The sequence below is a fragment of the Eurytemora carolleeae genome, unplaced genomic scaffold, assembly GCF_000591075.1.
Source record: "Eurytemora carolleeae unplaced genomic scaffold, Eaff_2.0 scaffold4, whole genome shotgun sequence".
Classification (NCBI taxonomy): Eukaryota; Metazoa; Arthropoda; class Copepoda; order Calanoida; family Temoridae; genus Eurytemora; species Eurytemora carolleeae.
In genome coordinates, this window is record NW_019396191.1 from 862,655 (window position 1) to 885,359 (window position 22,705).

Below are 22,705 nucleotides of genomic sequence, written 5' to 3' on the forward strand. Positions count from 1 at the left end.
GGAAGCCAAAATCTTGCGGATTCAACGGATCTGGATCCTAAGCACTGAAGTTGACATTTGTAATTATTATCTATTTATCGTTGCAACCTGGTCGCTGAATCACCGATTCAAATTTTTTCTCAATCTTTAACAATTTGAACCGGTGTTGCAACGATAAATAGATTCATTAAATTAATGTCTCAGACCTTTCATTTTTCAATTAAAGATTTAAGACACTACCAGGGTTTACTTTAAGAAATAAGGAAATAAATAATTCAAGTGTGGGACGAGTAAAATAGTTCTTTATCTTAGAACAACTTGTAATTTGAACCATTTTACAGGGAGCAGCAGGCTAGTTTGGCCAAGGAGGACTTGTCAGACATGGTAGCCGAGCACGCAGCGAAGCAGAAGAACAAGAGGAAGAGACAGGAGACGAGAGAAGACAAGGATAAGGCCAAGAAGTACAAGGAGTTCAAGTTTTAGTCGTGTCAATACAAAATCAAGAACTTGCGGATTTTTTGTTAATTTGATTTTGAGATTTTGTTCTAAATGTTATTACGCATTTCTCCCTCTCTCACACCTCACTGTTATATTGAATTAACCATTTCAGAATATTAGACTAATAAACAATGCCGGTCTGGTATTATGATAAAAAGGTATTTAGAACTTTTAAATAGTTTTTAAATATAAAATTTTTATGAAAATTAAGTTTCAAAATTTAAGACAGATCTTTTTCATTTTATGTCTTTACTTTAAAGATAAATTTCAACATGTTAAAATTTTCACGAGTTTTTATTAATTTTTCATTTTATTTTAACAGCAGGAGTTGAAGAATTCTCCTTCTACACTATCTGGTCTCTCATATGAGGATGAAACTAGATATAGAAGAGAAGGAGCTAGGTATTGACATCCCCCCCCCCAAAAAAAAATATAGAGGAGGAAAATGGGGGGGGGGGGGTCTAATTGGTTTAAACTGGACCAATTTTTTTATTTGGGATTAAATTCCAAGAGAAAAAATGTTGAATTTTTTTCCCCAGAAACAATTTATCCTTTCAAATCTGGGATTGTCTTTCGTATTTTTAATTATGCAAGTTCAACACGATTTCAAAGTTTTGGCCTTTTAAAATAAACACTGCTTTTTAGAAAATGTTTTTAAAAATCGCCAGATTTGAGAAAATCTGTTTTCCCGTTATATTTTATTAAAACTAGTTAAAAGAAAAGTCAAAGAATTTTCCACTTTTCTTGGCATCAAATAGTGTTCCCTTGACGTGACGTGACGTGACGTGACGTGACGTGACGTGACGTGACGTGACGTGACGTGACGTGACGTGACGTGACGTGACGTGACGTGACGTGACGTGACGTGACGTGACGTGACGTGACCACGTCACGTGACTATTGTAAAACTTTTTCTTTTTGTTTAGATTTATTCAAGAGCTGGGTAAAGCGTTAGGATTACGGCATGACACTATGGCGACAGCTGCAGTTTACTTTCACAGGAATATTCCGCATTTATAATATACATGTTACAGATTATATTAACGTTGAAAGCATATGACTTAATTAATGACATATTCAAGGGAAACAGATCATATTGACGGAAGTTTTTTCCTCCCTCGCTAAAATTTTCCCCCTGTCCATGAAATTTTTATAGGATTTCTGGGCAATTTTATATCATAACCCTGGAACAGCCGGGGGCGGGAGAGGGGAAATGGGATGTATTTCTTCCCCCCCCCCACTGCCCGCCCTGAAAGGGACAGTAAAGGAAAAATGAAAGGGGGTATAGGCTGAAAGCTAATCACTTTAGCTCTCGATCGTGACCCATGAAAGTTTTATCTGATGTTCCTATCTCGAGAAATTGATTTACAACTGTGTCAAATTTATACGAAAATTAATATATATACAATTTTGTATAAAAGTAGTGGGTTTAAATAGATCAAATTCAGCCAATAAGCAACCAATCTGAAAACGTTAATATCCCCGAGAAAGCTAATTATTACTTAGGTTTACTCCAATTCTAATTTTATATTTGTGATTTCTATTTTTAATAGATTTAATTCATAATATTATTTACACGTCCGAATTGCTTGACCAGAAAATCCACCAATGACAGTGCAGTAAAGTTGTCACGTGATACAGGCAGAGACACGTGATCAGTATACTGCTCTGCCATTGGTGATAGTTCTGGTCACGTGATTTAAGTTTAAGATTTTCTAAATTTTACATATATGAACTTTCGTATGATTTTAACACAGTTTTATATCAATTTCTCGAGATAGTAACATCAGATAAAACTTTCATGGGTCGCGATCAAGAGCTAAAGTGATTAGCTTTCAGCCTATACCCCCTTTCATTTTTCCTTTACTGTCCCTTTAAGCTTCACTGTTAAGCACTAGAAACCCCTTCAATCAGATCTTACAGACATCACATGATGGTTGATCTTTTATTTATTTATTTATTTATTTAAGCAATTACAAATTTTAAAATATGATAATGTGATCTTTTTTGTTTGAAAGAGGGTATCATATCTGCATTATTTGTTCCGTTTTAGCATTAGCATTTGTTACTTTGTTATCGTCTATGCACCTTTCCCGTAGTGCTCAGGACCCATTCAGAAAGCTGTGAACTTTTGTCATGGATACTCATAATCTCTATCGTTGGATCTCGATATATCCTCTGTGGGCAATTTGAGGATGAATGCTTAGCCACTTCATTCAGTTATCGCCCACCCCCCTTAATAAAAGCGAGCCCTTCCATTTTTTTTTCTTCAGTTGATTCAATATTGATTCTATTTTATGCGGAATTTTACACCAGGTTTTACATGTTTCACTCTTTCATCGAGTTTCCAAGATATGTAAGTATATTTATATTTTTCAATGAGAAAAAGAATTATTAAGGGAGAATAATAAAGATTTTATTAAAACAATGACATTTAGGTTAGATGGGTGTACAAATGATTGATTGATTGGTTGTACGATCTATTGGTTGAAAGTACGACTAATCGATTGATTTATTGATTGATTGATTAATTGGTTGGTTTTTGTTTGATTGATTGATTTATTCTTTCTTTGGATTGATGGACGATTGGATCGACTCATTAATTGATTGATTGATAAGCAGATTCATTCTTGCTTTCATTTATTAATTCGTTGGTTGTACGATTGATGGTTGGATTGATTTTTTGACCGAATAGTTCATTGAAAAACTAGATTGATTGGTTGGTTGGTTGGTTGGTTGATTGATTGATTGATTGATTGATTGATTGATTGATTGATTGATTGTAGGTGACAGCTACCTGTGCCCTGTTCCTGGCCGGAAAGGCTGAGGAAACACCGAAGAAAGGTCGAGATATTATAAAAACTGTGAAGGAACTTCTGAACCCTAATCAATTCAGCACTTTCGGACAGGTAGGGGGCTCTAAACTCATTTTGATGAAACAATAAAAATGAAAAATAAAATGAAATTGCCATTGATAAAATATGTAAACACATTTTTAGAAATTAAGATGCTTGATTCCTTTAATAAAAATAACGAATCAATTCTATTTTAATATCATTTCTATTTCACTATTATGAAGAATATTTTTTCACAGCCTACCTACATATACTACTGCGCTCTCAGCTCAAATACCGGCTCTCCTTTAGGTCACTCCCTTTTAAGTGTATAGTTGTGATCTTTATAACAAGAGTAATAATTTCGAATTCAAAAATCTATTTCGCGAAGAAACCTAGAAGACTTTAACCATTAAAAATTTTAAAGAAAAAGATCGGCTGAAAACACAAAAAAATGATTTTATTTTACTTTATTTGTAAATGGTTAATGGATTATCTTAAAACATCGTTAACAATCTTCTTAATTTTCATGTATTTTAGGATCCAAGGGAGGAAGTGATGACATTAGAACGGGTTCTTTTACAAACAATTAAATTTGATCTCCAGGTTCGTTTTCCACTGATTCATTAATTTATTTTATAAGTTAAGTTATTTCAGAACACTCGGTTTGATTTTTTTTAAATATTCCATTGATTTTGATTAAACGATATTTTGTGCTTGATTTAACAAAATTTGAAAATATTTTAATAATTAAATGTGACAAAAATTTGATAAATATATATTTTAGGTGGATCATCCTTACCCCTCAATACTTAAATATGCAAAGTGCTTAAAGGTAAAATTTTTCTTTGAACAAATTTTTACACTTTTAACGACATGCTTTGCAATGATTGTTCTAGGGAGACCAAACTTAACTGCAGAAATGATTTGGTTTACATAGTTTCTAATGTTGCTACTTGCAGGGTGACTACTGACACCCATCTAAACTGAAGACAATAATTTTTCTTATTAAGTTTCTAATGCCGCAGGGTGACCAATCAAAGCTACAAGAAAGTTATTTTGGTTTACTTAGTTTCTAATGTTGCAGGGTGACCAATCTAATCTGAAGCCAATTATTTGGTTTACTTAGTTTCTTATGTTCCAGGGTGACCAAGCTAATCTGAAGACAATTATTTGGTTTACTTAGTTTCTAATGTTGCAGGGTGACCAATCTAATCTGAAGACAATTATTTGGTTTACTTAGTTTCTAATGTTGCAGGGTGACCAATCTAATCTGAAGCCAATTATTTGGTTTACTTAGTTTCTAATGTTGCAGGATGACCAATCTAAACTGCAGACAATTATTTGGTTTACTTAGTTTCTAATGTTGCAGGGTGACCAATCTAATCTGAAGACAGTTATTTGGTTTACTTAGTTTCTAATGTTGCAGGGTGACCAATCTAAACTGCAGAAAATGGTTCAGATGAGCTGGACCTTTGTGAATGATTCTTTATGCACAACGCTATGCTTACAGGTTTGCAATTTTGGACTCAATAGAGCACCTCTCTGACAACAAAGGATAGTTTTTAACAAAAATTATCAAGATTGAACAATGTCCAAATATGATTTTTTTTTCTTCAAAATTTCATTTAATGAGACTGTTAATTGTAATTTTAAGTGACCCTCCTCTATTCAAATATGGCAATGCCCTTTTCACAACGGTAGCCTTGAAACTTTTTTCTAATTAATAATGTAGAAGATATCGTCGTTTTTCTAGCTTCAAAAGTAATACATTTTTATTTTTCCTTTATTTTTTCCTTTTGGAGAAATGCGCAAGTCGATTTTGTTGAGAACCCACAATTGAAAACTATAGGTCTTCATAATTAAGAAAGTTTGTTTGTCACATCTTACTAAAACTTGATCTGGCAAAGCTTTTAAAGGGAGTGAGCGGCTATGTAAGGCAGTTGAACTGAGTATGCAGTGTTGTGGAAAACTTCTTTCGGATTCATTTGAGACATATTAAACTTTCAATGGTACTGTTATGAATCGGGCATTGCAATCTTTGCATTGGAGGTTGGAGGGTTACTTGAAAATATGCTTACTGTCTCTTTAAGCAAATATTTTGTTTCTCTAGTGGGAACCAGAGGTTATAGCAATAGCACTGATGTACCTGGCAGCTAAACTCAGCAAATTTGAGGTTAGAGACTGGAACTCAAGGACATCAGATCATAGGTAACATTTCAACATTTTAAAGGGAGTGTTTACCATATTTGGAAAGAGGGTTTGTAGCGCTTAAATTGATCTTTTATTCTTATTAGGGTCCAAAGTTCCAAACCCAAAATCAGACATTTTTTTCGCTTTTCATTAAAGGAGAGGGGGGTGGGGGAGTCTAGTGCAGATTTATTGAAATTTTGCAAAAGCTGGTAAATTGGGAACCGAGTGGACTTTACTAATGTCGATTGATTATTATGAGTTTAAGTTACTGGAAAGAGTAAATGACATCAGCTCATTACATTTATTGATATCAGTAAACCTATAAATAAGTTTAATTTATCTTATTGTTATCTTGGAAAGATTACATTTGTTAACTGAGCTGAAAACTTTAGAATGGTGGCTATCGAGATCAATGCTAGATCCTCTCTTATTTATTCTATCTTAAGATTAATTTAATCTTTAGATTAATTTCTAGAGATTATGAGATGCGCTCTTAAACTTTTGAAAAACTGGTAACTTTTGAAAAACCGGTTTTTGGTTTTTCCGCAATTGTGGTGCTATATCATTTAACTTATGATCGATTGAACGAACGTAAGCTTACGATTAATGTTTATTAAGACTAACGTTCAAAAGTCCTCAAATTAAAGTTGTTGTATCTAGGTACTGGTGGGATCAATACGTCAAGGATGTGAGTCAAGATATTCTAGAGGACATCTGCCATCAGGTAACAAACCATCCTTTCTATCAACCTTTCTTTACCCCACCCCTCAAAACACATTCATTTCCTATTCCTTTCCATCAACCTTTCTTTACCCCACCCCTCAATACACATTTATTTCCTATTCCTTTCCATCATCCTTTCTTTACCCCACCCCTCAATGCACATTCATTTCCTATTCCTTTCCATCAACCTTTCTTTAACCCACCCCTCAATACACATTCATTTCCTATTCCTTTCCATCAATCTTACTTTACCCCACCCCTCAATACACATTCATTTCTTACTCCTTTCCATCAACCTTTTTTAACCTACCCCTCAATACACATTCATTTCCTATTCCTTTCCATCAATCTTACTTTACCCCACCCCTCAATAGACATTCATTTCTTATTCCTTTCCATCAACCTTTCTTTACCCCACCCCTCAATACATCTTCCTTTCTTATTCCTTTCCATCTACCTTTCTTTACCCCACCCCTCAACACATCTTCCTTTCTTACTCCTTTCCATCAACCTTTCTTTATCCCACCCCTCAATACACATTCATTTCCTATTCCTTTCCATCAATCTTACTTTACCCCACCCCTCAATACATCTTCCTTTCTTATTCCTTTCCATCAACCTTTCTTTACCCCACCCCTCAAGACATCTTCCTTTCTTATTCCTTTCCATCAATCTTACTTTACCCTACCCCACAAGACATCTTCCTTTCCTAATCCTTTCCTGTGTCCATCAATCTCACTTTACCCCACACTTCTACCTACCTTATTTATCTATCCCCTTCCCTCCTTTTTACCAATCTTCCCTCCTTTCTACCAACCAACCCACCCTTCCGTATGCCTTTCTCTCATACTCCCTTCACTGCTTGAACCCTTTCTCCGGCCTGTTTTTTACCCCATCCCTCCTCCATACACTGGACATTTTCCTTTCATATCCCATTCCTTTCCTATCCCTCCTCTCCACCAACCTTTCTCAACCTTTCCACCTAACCTTTCTGACCACTCATTTTCCTGACAAATTGTACTGCTTGCCAGTTTCCCCATTTCGTTTTCTTTTCTCAAAGTATCCCGACAAATCTTTTTTCTGTTTTACCTTTTTTCCACATTTAATTGAAACTTGATGATTCGCTAGTTTTACAATTCTAGGTGCTAGATCTGTATTCCACACCTGCCACATGTGCTCGTGATGCTCCGCCTTCTCCGCCCCCTGGAACAAGAGTATACCAACCTCCACCTCAACCCCGCCCATCCACACGCTCCACACCTGCCGTGGCCAGTCCGGCTCTACCAGTTAAACCCCCGCAACCCAAACCCAACCCACCCAGTGGTCTCCCACCATCCGCCGCACCGCCCGCAGTTCCGCCACAGTTCCAGTTAACTGCCTCACAAATTGCCGGATACCAGTCGTTTTATCAGCAATCCGGTGGATTTGCAATGCAGGGACAATCCTATGCATCTGTTGCTGCTGCATCTTATACTGCCCCACCTCCAACTTCTTATCCTCCGCCTGCAGCTGGTCCGCCTCCAAGTCGTCCGCCAGCTAACGGTCCTCCTCCTGAATACAGAAACAATCATCCTCCATCACGTTTACCTCCGGACACTCGCGGCCCTCCGCCGGACAATCGAGCACCTCCGCTAATAGATGCCAGGGGTCCGCCGCCACTGGACCGAGGATACCATTCAGAAGCAAGGGTTCCGCCACATGATATCCGTGGTCCGCCTCCAGATCTAAGAGGCCCTCCGCCTGAGTTCCGTGGCGGGAAACCAGAGCCCAGGGGTGCTCAAAACGACTTCCGTAATCATGGGAGTCGGGACCCCGGGCTCAGGGGCGGGCCAACTACTCCTATGGGAGACAAATTCTTTAGAAACTCAGGAACACCAGTTAGAGACAATATGCCCAGACCCCCCTTGGGTATGACCCCCTCTCCCCGACTCCCACATATGTCCTCTAATCCCTTGGGAGGCGCCCCTCCTCGAGGCCCTCCAGGTCACATTCCTTTCAGAGGTCGGGGTGGACCTCCTCCTAGCCGCCCGTCTCCCTACTCCCGGCCCCCTCGGCCCGGGGGCCAGTGGTCTAGATGATGATTGAATATTAACAGTTTTCTTTACACATAAATCATTTCAATCCTCTTCCCAGATTTGTTAAATCCTGTTTTAACACAGAAAACATAGTTTTGAATACTTTTATATTTTTAGCTCTTCATTTTCTTTTGATGTTGTTCACATTGTTCAATATCCTTGTTTATTTTACTCCTAATTGTTTAATCTTTCATAAAATGACAAATAAGAAAAAAATAACTAACTGGAGAAAAGCGCTGATTATTTGGCGTGATACGAAACAGTGTTTTTGTTGCAGAAAAAATGTTTCGGCTGCCGGCCGTCTCGTCCCTTGTGTCCTCCTCGTCTAATCGGCTGGCCGTTACAACAATTCGTCAACTCTCGGTTTCCAGTCCACATTCGACGAAAAATATTAAAAATTTCAATATCTGGAATAAAAGGAACATTTTTCAAAATCTAACCTAATACTAAATGAGAATGAAAAGTCTACAGTAGTTATTTTTGTCAGGAAATTTGAATTTTCAACAAAAATTTGATTTTTTTTCTTTGAAAGAAATATTGTTCAGAGGATCGAGAGAGTTTAAAAAAGCTCAGTTTAGAATAGGAAACCCTACATATGATGTTCCCATTCATAGGGTAAATATTTATGATATTTTTTCACCAAATAAAAGAAATACATTACCAAAAGTATGAAATATTTTACTTTTCAACTCTTGTTTAAATCTATCTCACTTTTATTAAGTTTCATTTCGAAATATACAGTTGCGTTTGCAACATCAAAATCGATAATCAAAAACTAAAAATAAGCACATGCTGTGTTTTAATTTTGTTATTTTAAAATGCGCCTCGAACCCTTGAATATGAATGCTTTCCAAATGTCTTTGTTTTTAAATTTGAATATTGTTTAGATGGTCAAAATTCTAAATTTCTTCTCAATTGTATTATAATGCAAGAATCTGAACAGCTTTATCAATATTGTGCTTCACAGTTTCATACTTTGTTTGGTTGTTAAATAAGAATAAAATCTAAAATGTAAAAAACGTTCAAGCGCGACAAAAAGGCATGTACGCTGTTTTATTTAAAAAATATAAAAAAAGGAATTTAGAAGTAAAAATTTTTTCATCACTTTTTAGAACCTTACAATTGATTTTTGTATAATTATATTTTCATATTATTATTTTTTTAGTATGGCGCACGTCCAACCGGTATTGATCACTTCTCAGGCGGTGAAACGGTAAGCAGGGTTAGACTTCCGCCCCCCCCCTCTCCAGAAACGGAGGGTTTATCTTTTTTTTTTGGGGGGGGGGAAGGAGAATTAAGGCAAGCAAAGCTAGTTTGATGTTACTATCGGTTTGATCATTTTCTTTACAGCCATTTTCTTTATCTTTGCAACCTCCTTATTTTTAAAAATTAGATTATTTGATGTTGGTAGAAACTATTAATTTGTAATATCAAAGCTATACGACATCAGGTTAATTTTTTCCCGCCATGATTTTAATGCTGTTAGTGATGTCGATGTTGATTCTTGATTGTTGATTTTGATGTTGTTTATTTTTAATGGCGATCTTGATGTTATGTTGATTTTGACGTGAATTCTGATCATCATCTTAACGCGCGTTGTGCTTGCAGGTTCCAGAGATGATTCCTGAATTAATAGTTCCTGATTTAGAAGATTGTAAACTTAAACCCTACGTATCCTACGCTACTAAGGAAATTCTCCAGAAAATCAAATCCTTAAAACAAGTGAAAATTAAAGTTAAAAAAATTAAATTGCAGAATGAAGAAGCTCTTAAGTGATCCTTAAAAGGGCCCACTATGAACGGAATGTCCGATTTATAACAGTACCCTTTTAACTTTTTACTGATATCGAGGACAGAGAACTCAGTGTATATATCTCTTAAATGTTTAAAAGCCATTAAATTGGAATGTATGCTAGCGTACTTTGTGAACTCAACGCGGATGACGTCAAATTTATGCCGAAAATCTAGATTATTGTATGTCCATTTTCCAATGCGGTTTTCAAAAATTTGAAAGTGAAGCTTTATACTCTTCAGTAAATATTAATATTCCATAAATATGAGACATCGTGAATACAAAGTGATAAACATTTACTACCGTTTTTGTATTAACCAGGAAAAGTAATCCTTACGCCAAATTTAAAGAATTTAAATCGCAGTTTAAATTTGAGACGCGGCTCAAATATGGTTGGTTCCACTTAAAATCTTTTTTAATTTTTCTAAATTTAAGCCGGCGCTCAATTGAAACCGGTTTTTTGGCGGATTTGAGATTCAGCTCAAATTCATTAAATTCGTACTCTGGATTAGTCTAAAGTCTAAAGGGTACCTGTGTGAATCGGGGATGGCACTCTTTAAATTGAAGGTCACTTACAATTACGGCTAATGTCCCTTTAAGTAGGAGGTGTGTTAGATCAAGAATGGGAATTTTATTGTAATTTCTTTTTTATTTGAGAATTTCTTTATATTTATTGGAGAGTTTCTTTATTTATTGGAGAATTTCTTTATTTATTGGAGAATTTCTTTATTTATTTGAGAGTTTCTTTATTTATTGGAGAATTTCTTTATTTATTGGAGAATTTCTTTATTTATTTGAGAGTTTCTTTATTTATTGGAGAGTTTCTTTATTTATTGGAGAATTTCTTTATTTATTGGAGAATTTCTTTATTTATTGTAGAATTTCTTTATTTACCGTTCGATTGCGTTATAATAAAATCTGCTGAGAAAAAAAACTCTTTCTTTTACCGGCAATTGAGTAGAACCAAATCATGGTACCCCGTCCAACAAGTTCAAGAGCCAGACCCGATAAGGGGCCCTGTAAAAATTTTTCAGAGATGCTCTTTTTCTTTTGAATAGATATATAGGAAACTAAGAAAAATCCAAAGTTTTATTTTACCATTATTTCTGCAGCCGCCAGAAAAACGTCATTTTTTGACATTTTTTAATTTGAGTGTTTAAAATGTTCGATAAATCCTCAGTTTTTAATTAAAAATGATGTTTTATATCATTTTGGAAATCCCAAATAATCTTCTAAAAGACAAACTTTAAAAAAATTACATTGTTTGAAAATTCGCCAATTTGATTAGCAAATTTAGCTGCAAAATCGTCGATTTTTCCGCTACGTCCATACACCTAAAGACTGGCACCTCGGCAATAAAACAAAATTTTTTAATCTCTTCTGTTTTCTGTATGGTGTAATGTTTCTAAAATGTGCTTATTTATTCATATATCTTCAGAAATGGCCGACCAATAAGCATCTTAAAAAAACTGCTGGCTTGGCTCTTGCACTTGTTAAACGGTGTACCCTGATTTGGTTCTAATCGATTACCGGTGGAAGACAGAGTTTTTAATTAGTATATTTTTTATAATACATTCAAACGGTAACAACAATACCTTTCCAACAAGCTATTAATCACGGAAATTCTACAATAAATAAATAATTTGCAATATAATTAGCATTTTGATAAAACACACCTCGTATGATATTTTATTTTACCTGGAAGGATTTTAGGATATTTATCAAGAAGAACTCACCAGCAAGGAAAAGTGTATCAATGAATGATATTTTTGACAAAAATGGTGGATTTGGTCCTTTATTCTAAATCTATACATACTTTGCTTGTCTGTTTGGATGTCTGTCCGTTTGTATCCAATAAACGTCAAAACGGTTTAACCCATCGGGCCCAAATTTTGTGTGGGACTTCACCTGACCCCAGGGAAGGTTTGTGAATTATTAAAATCCGCAAACTTTTTTTAGTTTTTTCTTTTTATACTGTACAAAAAGAAAAGATGCTCGCGATTAAAAGTTGAAATTAAATCAAATTGAAAGATTTTTTGTCTTGCAAATATAGTAAAATTAGATTTATCCAAGTTTTTCCATATTATTTAGTTTTTAATGTTGTTAAAATAAAAAACAAACGTCAAAAAAAGGAAGAATAAAAATACTCTCCCCCCCCCCCTCGAACAAAAAATACAGTAGAAGTCAAAAGTTACATCTACATAGTAAAGATCTTTGCTTATATTATGCAGGGTTACGCTCAAAGGATGAGACTTTAAATACGACTTGAAACTCTAAAAATATGACAAGTTCAATGTTAATATATGTCTTCTGTCCTAAATATTGTCATAAAATGTTTTATTTAAGGATTTTGTAAAAAAAAAACAAGTTAACAGGAATCATAAATATAAGGATAGAGACGGTATACGTTTCGTCAAGTCGCGTCTTCTCGTTAAGTCGTCTCTGAAGTCTCATCCTTTGTGGTTAGCCCTGTATGTTATTTATAAGATATACATAGCTGGCAAAACGCGGGACCAAACTGGTGGTAATATTAGCTGAAAAATTAGATTTTATCATGATTTTTTTGCTTCTAAATTTAAAATTTTCGTGCCTTGGTTCCCAATCTGTTAATAAAATTTTATTTTTAATTAAAAATAATTTTTTTTGATATTTTAGTAAATTAAGCCATGGATAAATTTTGAACACTTGAATTGTTAGGATTTGTTCAATGTAATCTACGGTCAGAAAATTATTCAAGATTTTAAAACAGGAAAACTAGACTCGGAGGGTAGACCGTTAGGTAGGATATTGGAAATTAAACAAAACTGATCAAAAAAATATCGATTATGATACAAAAATATTAATTGTGTCAGATAAAGTTGTATGTACAAATTTTGCCATTACCTTTACTGAACTGTACTGTACAGTGTACAGGGATGTAAACAAACAAATAGCTTCTAGTTCTGTTTGCATTCCTCATAGGCGCAGCAGTACAATTTCATGGAAACCTTAAAAACCGGAATTTATAAAGTGGTGTGTCAGATTCTCACCGGTATCCTTCAAACGTTTATCTGAATAATGATGTGGAAGATAACGTCGTTTTTCTAGCGTGAAAATGTTCAGTTCTGGTAATTCCTACAATGTTTTCCTGCAGCAAAAGTGAACAAGCCATCTTAATAGGAGAACCACAATTGAAAATAATCAGTTTTCCAAATTAAAAACATGCGACGGTTTATAATGCAAACCTTTTAAGGTTACCGTTGTGAATCGGACATGTCACTCTATAAATGAAGGGCCACGTGAAATATAGTCCACAGTCCCTTTCATGATTAATGTTTAGAACCTAGTCCTGTTGAGAAACTAACCTCAGAGCAGGCTTATATTAGGTTTGTAATATTACTCGTATTCAAGTTGTTATCATGATTCTATTTGATCCTAAAAAACTTAATTCGATTTATAAAAACGCCTTATTAACGTTAATAATGATTAAGTTAATTACATGATTTTGCTTCTTCAGTTTTATCTTCAATTATTTTTGTACTCGGTGCAAGTCGGAATAAACTCCAAAAATTGATTGTACATAAACTATTTAAATTTTTTGTTTTTATCATTAAAAAAATGAAATTTTGTTTTTTGTTTAGGGCCCGACAAACTGGTTCTGATATATTTCAAGGCGGCGAAGTTCCGAACAAAACTTACAAATTAGATATTCCAGTTGGCAAAATTTAAACAATGTACTGTACGGTACCCCAGGAGGACTTCAGTACTTAAAAGTTGTACTCTTGAATTTTACTTTTAAATTCATCAAGTTTTCTCCAAAGCCGCGGAGTTCAACCCCCCCCCCCCCCCTCCGGTACAGAATGCATGTCTATTTGTAGATATTTTGATCTCCACTGGTTCTGTTCTTAGAAAATGTAATAAACTGATATTTAAGAACACACTTACCCAGCAAATATGTTCAAATATCCTAATATCTCCGGTTTAATATTAAATACAGAGAAATATTTGATTTCAGATTAATTTATTAACAAAATGTCCAAGAGAGAAGTGTTAAAACTATACAAGGGAAAATTTGATATTGATCCTGGATAACATTGATGGGTTCGTAAGTTGCAAAATTTTGGAAGTTTTAGAAAATGTTACATATTTGTCATCTCTTGTGACAGCTTAAAATAGATGAGAGTTAACTTATAATGATTTAATTCGTCGAAAGGAGGGGGGGGNGTCGTTTAACCACCCCTTCTGTCCACATATAAAAAGTTTTCACTGTGGAAATTAGTTAAGATGGTGTAAATTAGAGCTTTAGTTGAAGGCGATGATGTCAATACAATGAAGACGACTTTCGAATTCAATTTTGAATTAATATAAGCTGTTAATCAGCATGGATACACAAACACATAGAAAGTCAACAGAATTTGTCGATTAAAAAAACTTTTATTATTTGTAAACTTGTAATTCAAAAAAGCTTGTAAACAATCTAAATTTAAATTAAAAAGTCGTCTTATTGTAGTTATATAATCACTTACCACCGTATGTGAAGCCTTTTGTCTTTGTAACATCAAGAGGAACTCGGCCAATTTGTGACGTTTAAAAAATCTCAAGTTTAAAAACGGAAAATGTCAAATTTGATCCAGGGTTTGCATAGAACAGTACAATCTGTGTTTAAAGGGGATATACCAGCTATGTGTGCTGCTAGGTAATATTTAAAATCATTCCATTGAGATTGAGATTGGGAAAATAATTTTCCTATTCGTTTTTCATCAGTCTTAAATCTATACCATGAAGACGACTTTTGATCTCAATTTTTAGAACAGTATGGATAAACATAAACCTGTAAAAACACAGAAGTTGTTAATTAAGAGCCTTTCTCTGTTTACTTGCAAACTTGTAATTTGGAAATAGATTGTTTTTAATCAAAACTTCAATAGAAAGTCGTCTTCATTGTCTAGATTGTATTGATATAAACGTGGACCACTGTACAGATTTTTTTCATTTTGGCTGATCATGTCCAATACACAACGGTACTCTTTAATCTTTTATCGGAATAATAAGAAAGAGAACATCGTCGTTTTCTATTTTGAGAAGATTCTGTCAGTTTCCTTCCTTGTTATTTCTCTTCAGAAATCCAGAAGTCTCTTGTATTGAAAACCCGCAGTTTAAAAATGCTACTTTTAAGAAAGAAAATCAAGAATATCATTATTATTCAGGCAAAGATTTAAAGGGTACCGGCACTGGTGTGAATCAGATTTTTAAACTTGTTAATAATTAGATTAACTTCAAATTCATAAGATATCTCAAGTTTTATTTTTTTTCTGTTTTTTCAAATAATTGTGAAAAATATATTTTTTTTTGTATTATTCATTAGATTTTACTTTTTTCAGGGATAAAATTTGTGATGAATTCAACAAAAACAGGAACAGTTCCTTAATCAGCAATTGAATTGAGAAATATAAAATTAAAACTAAAAACTCTTTTGGGATTAATCTGCAGAGCTAGTTAAACCTGATTTAAGATGCTATAGTGAAAATACTTTTCTGTCTGAACTTTTGTTTGTAGTATTATTAATCTTGAATCCTTGATTTCGATATCCAAAGTGAGAACTTTAAAATTGGAGAACAAATTCTTGATCTCTTTCGTTTATTACCACCACGGGATGTTGAAGCGGAAATAAATAATAAATCTGTAGATCTGTAAAATATGGAGATCAATGCTTGATCTAGAGATTTTTATCACAAAAGTTCTTTCGAAGTCCGAATTTAATGAATTTGAGCCGCATCTCGAATTCTTTAAATTCGGCCTCGGTTACTATTTTAAAACCACAAGATCAAAATCCTTTTTTGTTGTGTACATTTTGAGAAAGGTGTTGTTTGTTAGAAAAGTTAGTTCCGAAACTTCAATATCTGAACTTGTTAATCATGGCCGGGAGGTCAATCAAATACTTAGAGAAACAGTAATTCAGGTCAGTTAATATTATATCATATTTTCTACAATGCTCAGGATCCGGATCTGGATCCGTTGAATCCGCAAATTGTTGGCTTCCTGGATCCTGATCCAAGAGGCAAAATATCAACAGAAACCTTCCAAAACATGAATTCTTTCTCTCAAAACGCAAATCTTAACTGTTAACTAATTAGTCAATTTTTAAAACCTGAATGATTCATTAATTGCTAGCAAACAAAACAGAATATAAAGGATAATATTGTTGTTGTTGTTAAAAATAACCAGTAAATCTAAATTAAAGTTCATAACCTGGATCCGAAACTGTTTTTGGATCCGGATATATTTTTCAGTTTGGATCCAGGATCTGGACCCACATCTAAAAAAAATGGATCCTTTCATTTCTTAAAATTAACAATTCTCATTTAGATTCCTAGCCACCCTTTTAAGATATCAATCAAAACAGTAAATAATCACTTATTTTAAACACTTTAGGTAGAGTGTCTAAGAATTTCTAGCGACACCTACTTACAGGGTTGCTTTCCTAATTTCTTCTGAAGAGAAATTCTGAAGATAATTTGGTTTGCTTAAAGCGATTTGCCGATTTTTAAAATTTTTTAAGCAGATATATAGCAATGCAAAAACGGCGATTATATAGAAAAAGGTGTAAAGGGTAGGTCGTGTGTCATTGAAGAGTTGGTTTCATTGTGTTTATTTATTGAAACTTTAAACTTTCCTTTTTTAGATTAAAAAGGTTGACACTGAACGGTATCAAATGAAAATTAGAGAAGAAACGCATATGTTCGAGAATAATCCTTTTAGGTAAATCTGATTGAGTAATTGATTGATAAAGAAACTAATAGAGCTAGTTTCACAGTACACTGTACAGAGGGAGGAATCCGTCATGAGCCTCCGCTATACAGATCGAGTCTATGCAGTAAACGGGCTTTCGTCATACAGTGCAGCGTTTTGTTAATCTTGATGTATAATGAAGAATTTCTAACATTTTTTGACATAGTGGCATAATAATTTCACTTAAGATTATAGTTATGTATTGATTTTCATGATTAGAAACCTATATGCACTCATAAAGTGTTATATAAGATTTACACTAAATCTTTAAACATTTCAGAAAGGAAGATATTTGGGGAAATATTTCTGGAGTAAACTTGATTTGTTTTGTTGTAATCTTTGATTTAAGTTAAGCAATTCGAAAAAAATTAAGATTAAAAAAATTATCAAAACTTTCTAGAATTATAAAGAAAGATTAAAAAATTATCAAAACTTTCTAGAATTATAAAGAATTACAAAATCATCGATTAAATCAAAGATTATAAAAGATAAAATGAAATTAAATTCATATTTTTTGCCTGTAAATATTTTCTTTTTCATGCAAATTTTTTTAAATAGCACTTAAAATCTGGGAGGCTCTCATGGTGTATAGTGGAGGCTCATGGCCGCCAGGGGGTTCCCATCCTACTGCTTGGAGGTTGGAACTCTTGTGTGGAGTATCTATAATGTTGAACGTTTGATCTTGATATCCAAATATAGGCACTCTTAATTTAACGATCAATGCTTACTCCCAGATCCATGCTTGATCCCCTATCTCTTCCATTTAATTATCCCTTAAAGGTATGACTACTACTGGATATTGATTAAGAATTAGATTATTTTCATAAGTCTGCATAAGATTAGAGATCAATGCGTTATTCCTAGATTTATAATACAAAGGTTTGACTTCACTTAATATTGTACAGTGTACACAGTAAACCGTCAGTGTACAGATTAACTACAAATTAATTTGACTGTCAAAAGTTTTGCCTACAAATGGGAATCTGGGGAAATACCATACATTCCCATTTTACATTGTGATTTCTTAAAAGAAATGTATAATTATTTTATTTGTCAAAATTCAAACAATTTAAACAGAGAAAATTAATCATCTTAAATTATGCTTATTACTGCTGTGTTTGCAGAAGAATCAAAGAAAGCAAAGACGATTTTGCAAAGAAAAGACTAAAAAGGTTGAAAAGAGTAAAAGATATAATTAAACATTAAGGATCATAAAAATCGGCGTGAATTAAAAAGTTAAATTAAATGTTAGTAAACAATAAATAAGTAATTTTCCTTTCCTTTTTTATAATTGTGGGGGGGGGGGGTATTCCCACAATCTCTTTTTTGAGGTTTTAAAATATTTTCTTCTGAAACACTTTATTACAAATGTTTTTGTTATATTTCTTGACTAAATAGTTACTGATATTTAATATTTATAATTTGTTTGTTTTTAGAGAAGATATTACTGAAGAAGAATATAAAAATGCCAACAGAAGAAAAAGAAAAAGTGGTGTGTGCGAAGAGTCTCCTAGTCAACAGAAGAAATAATTAATTAAAAATACAGTTCACAGATTTATAACCGTACTAGGGTGTGATGAATTTTGTGAATAGTTACTTAGATGTTTAGTCATAAATTTATATTGTATCTCAATAAAACCAAATATTATTTGAAACTTGTTTAATTCAACTTAAATGTACTATGAAGAGTGGCATGTGCAATTCACATTGTTGCACTTTAAACCTCTACCTCGGTCCTAATAAGAAATTCATGTCTTTTTTTCAATGTAATAGTGCTGAATTATGTTTAACTGTCTCTTGAGCATATTTTTTTGCAGGGATAATATTTAGCGGGTAAATAAGGATTTACAATTTTTCCTTCATGAGACTTTATGTCTGAACTTGTTACCTCTCTTAACCTTTCTTCAAAGGTGTGTATTTCAGTTCTGAGACTCCATATTCCCCCCCCCCTCATTCTCTTTTCCCATTTTTTCTTCAATTATTACCCAACCCCTTAATTAATGTTTATCTGAAAGTTTAAATTTATTTAAAATTACCAACTCCTATCAAGAATTTAAAATTTCACTCGATTCACATTCCTTGGATCTTATTCCTAATTCATATTCAAAAACCAGAAGGGCAGTGTCCAATTCGTCCAATCAATGATCTGACAAGCAAATGCGTTTTAATCGTTGATCAGATCCTCAAACTGGTATTCTGGCACAATGTCGAATGTCGGAGATTATTGTTATAACCCAAAACAAGGTGTATCATAGATTATAGGAAGCAATAGTAATAATTTTACGTATATAAAGGCCAATAACATGCAAGATGAAGTCGAACAGATAACATGCCGAGGGAGGGGGTGCAGAGGCGCCATGATCCCCGCAAAAATGACCTCCGAGCCTCAGGATTTGCAGAATTACCTCCAGGCCCGGAAAACTGGTCTCCCAGCCTCAGTGACGTCACCAAGCCTCCCGCCATTCTGTCTCCACGCCCCGCATTTTGGCTCCAATAAAAAAATATTTGGCTTTTATTTCCACCAAGAACCTTTTTTTAAAAATTCTCAACATGATGAACTAGTTCAGAATGATACATTAACATTTTGTATTAAAAAGTGAATTTTAAGGGAAAGAAACCCTAGTGCAAAACAGGAAAAATATCTGTCTTAAAAACTATAATATGCGTGAAAAGTTAAAAATCTAGTTTTTTAGTCTTTAGTCATAAATTTTGACTCTTATTGAGTCTTTTAAGCCAAAAAAAAATTTCGTCTGCGGCGCGATTTTTTGTTCCTAATTATGAATTTGTTTGTTCCTAAAAAATCTTTCCCCCTCACTTAAATCCTGTATCCGCCCCTGGTCAAATATGACAAGGAAAACGAAATTTACTCTCATTAGTTGACAAGTTTTTCAAGATTAAGTAAAAAAGTTTAAAAATTGAAAATAAACAACGCATACAATTGTACCTATTTCACTGTCAGATTCATTCTAAAATTATCACTGTTATTAATAATTTGTCGGACACAATACTAAGTTGACACTTGTGATGTAAGAATACAGCTGTACTGAAAGTGTACAAACACTACGCTGCCATCTATTGTAGTTTGGATCAATAACAGATCGTTAATTATATTATAGCTTGAATCCCGGTTAGTTTATTATGAATTTTATTCAATTTAATTCATTGCATGAAAATGTCGCTTATAGTGTTGACTTAAATATATATATTAAACTTAGTTGTAATGGAACAATTAACAATACACAAATGTGTACTGTACTGTCTACAAATGCCGAGATTCTTCTGTACTTTATAAACCTACAGTAAAACTATTCGGTTCCTTATTTAAGCCTTAACAGACATGTCCGCCGAGGGAGGGGGTGCAGAGGCGCCATGATCCCCGCAAAAATGACCTCCGAGCCTCAGGATTTGCAGAATTACCTCCAGGCCCCGCAAAACTGGTCTCCCAGCCTCAGTGACGTCACCAAGCCTTCCGCCATTCTGTCTCCACGCCCCGCATTTTGGTCTCCGCTTGTTGTTTTTATTTTTTGTTTAAANCGTCCGCCCCCTCCCCCACCTTGTTGGTTTCCTTTATAGTTTTGATCAAGGCGGAAAATTGATTGATATTTAAGATAATTATGGACACACTAAACCACAAATATAAATTATAATTCATCATCAACTAGCAGATGTTATTATCAGAGGTCAAGTTGAAGGGACTGTATTTGGACCCTTCATGCAAAGATTCTCAACAGAACCCTTGTAACATTTATCTGATATATGACGATAAACGTTACAAGAGAAACCACAGTTGAAAAACAACAATCAGTTTATAAATTTAATAACATTAAAATATTATACACTTTACCAGACGATGCTATTAAAGGTACTGTTGTGAATCCGACATTACATCTTTGCATGGAGGGCCGCTTGACATCACGCTTTGCAGTTCTTCCAGTGAACTTTCTTCAAAATTCACATAACTGATTGATGACTTAAAACTAAAAATTTGTTTATTTGCTTCCATGTATCAAATCTAAAATAACTGTAGACATTTTTTGAGTATTCCTTTAAAACAAGTATAACACAACTATTTTCATAAGACAAAGGTTTAAAGGGTATCCTAGTTAATTGGACAGTCCTGTCTTAAATATTGATGATCATTTGAAATTAAGTTTAGACTACACTGTTGGAAAAATCTGTGTTGTATTATAGTACACATAAGTAGGTCCGTTAAACTAGAAATATGTATTATATAATGCATCATGATACTGCCAACTAGAAATATGTATTATACATTTCACATAGACTCTATGTCTTTCACTTTACAAACGATGATTTTCCGTTATAACTATGAATTCTAAATTGAAATGGATAGCCTAGGGAACATACTCTACTGCATATAATTTGTGAACATTTACATGATTTGTACACTTTGAACTACCTTTCAGGCTGAAAGGGACTGAAAAAAGTCATACCGAGGGATTGTCCAAATTCCAATATTCTATTCTCTTCGTTTTAAAGTCTGAAGCTTTCAAGGAAAAATTTTTGAGAATTTTGCTAATTACTTCTTAAAAACCAGAGCAAACAACGATTGCGCTGTTATGCTAAAATGTCAAGGGCTTCAGAAAGGCATAAATGAGTTATAGCGGAAAAATGAAAGCACAAGGCGATGCAACACTTCAAAGTCTCGACCCCTCTTTAAATTGATGAGACTTTTTATAAGCAGGCTGAATCTATATGGGGGGNGTAATTTATTGCATTTTAAAGAGACTGATTCATTTATATGAATGAGTTACCTATAATTTCTCTGTAAAAATGGTTATTTGAAAATAATTAATGGATAATCCTACAAAAAGACGCCAGAAACAATCATTCATAAAAAACGAGAATTTTAAGAACAAACGAAATAAATTTTTTTGAACGTTTTAAAATTCTAACGAAATAGGTCAAATTCACAAACAATGAACGAACCAAATGAAAAAGCGAGAACCTACCTCTATCTACCAGGGAGATTCGTTAAAAATGGTCGGAATTAAAGGGAGTGACCGGCTATGTAAGGTAATTGAACTGAGTATGCAGTGTTGTGGAAAGCTGCTTCTTTCGGATTCATTTGGGACAACTTAAACTTTTTAAAGATCTATAAATCCTGAGTTTGAGCGCAAATTCGACGTTCAAAACTCCTACTTTGGGGGTTGATACGTTTTCAGAATTAGTTCTTTTAATGATTAAATAACGACAACGAGAAGTAAAGAAAAAATTATAAAGCAATCTTATTAGATGGTTAGGAAAATATTTCTCAAAAGAAATTTGTCAATAAATCAATGCTAAAATCGATTATTGAATCAATTGAATTTCTAATTTTCTTTGAATTTATTTGCTGATTTCTTTAAATTCTTCAAATGTCGTCTTTTCAATGATAATTCTAGAAAATCTGCGAAAATCTTTGTGAATAATGAGAAACCAGAATAATGAGAAAATACAAACTAATAATTAAACAATTTTACTTATTTTCGATGATAAGATTAATTTTTATTTTCTCAACATGTTCCTATATCTGTAGTTTATTGTAGGACTTTTTTACATTTTATGTCGTCGTTATTTAATAATTAAAAAAATAATTCCGAAAACGTATCCACCCCCAAAGTAGGAGTTTTGAACGTCGAATTTGCGCTCAAACTCAGGATTTACAGATCTTTGCAAAGTTTAATATGTCTCAAATGAATCCAAAAGAAGTTTTCCATAACACTGCGTACTCAGTTCAACTACCTGACATAGCCGGTCACTCCCTTTAATAAATAGCAAGAAACTGTTTCTAAAAAGGTAAACTAGGCACAGAAAGTTAAACTACTATTCATCAATTCAGAT

General features: G+C 33.6%; 4 protein-coding genes across 5 annotated transcripts in view; all 4 read left to right on the forward strand.

The window, feature by feature from the left end:
- The window catches only part of LOC111697722 (splicing factor 3B subunit 2), a 21,849-nt gene extending 21,258 nt beyond the window's left edge, over positions 1-591 (forward strand). The window contains exon 21 of the mRNA XM_023467817.1: positions 321-591. Within this exon, the coding sequence (XP_023323585.1) occupies positions 321-462 (142 nt within the window). The 3' untranslated portion in view covers positions 463-591. The remainder of the gene's footprint in view (positions 1-320) is intronic.
- On the forward strand, positions 570-8,507 carry LOC111697712 (cyclin-K). 2 transcript variants are annotated; one of them, XM_023467804.1, is made up of 11 exons: positions 570-635; positions 800-879; positions 1,404-1,478; positions 2,794-2,833; positions 3,264-3,386; positions 3,852-3,917; positions 4,099-4,146; positions 4,741-4,824; positions 5,425-5,522; positions 6,165-6,228; positions 7,370-8,507. In XM_023467804.1, exons 1-11 carry the CDS (start codon positions 609-611, stop codon positions 8,303-8,305), a joined length of 1,641 nt encoding a protein of 546 aa, XP_023323572.1. In that variant the 5' UTR covers positions 570-608; the 3' UTR covers positions 8,306-8,507. The 2 variants fall into 2 exon arrangements, with proteins under 2 accessions (XP_023323572.1, XP_023323573.1); XM_023467805.1 differs by having other exon boundaries at positions 588-635; positions 803-879.
- Positions 8,508-8,549: 42 nt separating this feature from the next.
- LOC111697713 (39S ribosomal protein L41, mitochondrial) lies at positions 8,550-14,088 on the forward strand. The gene is made up of 8 exons (XM_023467806.1): positions 8,550-8,721; positions 8,848-8,917; positions 9,468-9,515; positions 9,911-9,991; positions 11,807-11,836; positions 12,791-12,872; positions 13,413-13,458; positions 13,714-14,088. Exons 1-8 carry the CDS (start codon positions 8,585-8,587, stop codon positions 13,799-13,801), a joined length of 582 nt encoding a protein of 193 aa, XP_023323574.1. The 5' UTR covers positions 8,550-8,584; the 3' UTR covers positions 13,802-14,088.
- Positions 14,053-18,516, forward strand: LOC111697714 (complex III assembly factor LYRM7). Its single transcript, XM_023467807.1, has 6 exons — positions 14,053-14,137; positions 14,707-14,768; positions 15,454-15,486; positions 15,947-16,031; positions 16,755-16,831; positions 18,298-18,516. The coding sequence occupies exons 1-6, from the start codon at positions 14,105-14,107 to the stop codon at positions 18,389-18,391; spliced, it is 384 nt and encodes a 127-aa protein (XP_023323575.1). The 5' UTR covers positions 14,053-14,104; the 3' UTR covers positions 18,392-18,516.
- The last annotated feature ends 4,189 nt before the right edge of the window (positions 18,517-22,705 follow it).

Coding starts and splice junctions, on each gene's coding strand:
- LOC111697712 (XM_023467804.1), top strand. CDS start 609: ATGCCGGTCTGGTATTATGATAAAAAG. Junction 1,479..2,793: donor GCTGCAGTTTACTTTCACAG/GAATATTCCGCA, acceptor ATTTTACACCAG/GTTTTACATGTTTCACTCTT. Junction 6,229..7,369: donor TAGAGGACATCTGCCATCAG/GTAACAAACCAT, acceptor TTACAATTCTAG/GTGCTAGATCTGTATTCCAC.
- LOC111697713 (XM_023467806.1), top strand. CDS start 8,585: ATGTTTCGGCTGCCGGCCGTCTCGTCCCTTGTGTCCTCCTCGTCTAAT. Junction 12,873..13,412: donor CTCGGAGGGTAGACCGTTAG/GTAGGATATTGG, acceptor ATTAATGTTTAG/AACCTAGTCCTGTTGAGAAA. Junction 13,459..13,713: donor TCAGAGCAGGCTTATATTAG/GTTTGTAATATT, acceptor TTTTTTGTTTAG/GGCCCGACAAACTGGTTCTG.
- LOC111697714 (XM_023467807.1), top strand. CDS start 14,105: ATGTCCAAGAGAGAAGTGTTAAAACTATACAAG. Junction 15,487..15,946: donor GATGAATTCAACAAAAACAG/GAACAGTTCCTT, acceptor GTTGTTTGTTAG/AAAAGTTAGTTCCGAAACTT. Junction 16,032..16,754: donor TTAGAGAAACAGTAATTCAG/GTCAGTTAATAT, acceptor TTCCTTTTTTAG/ATTAAAAAGGTTGACACTGA.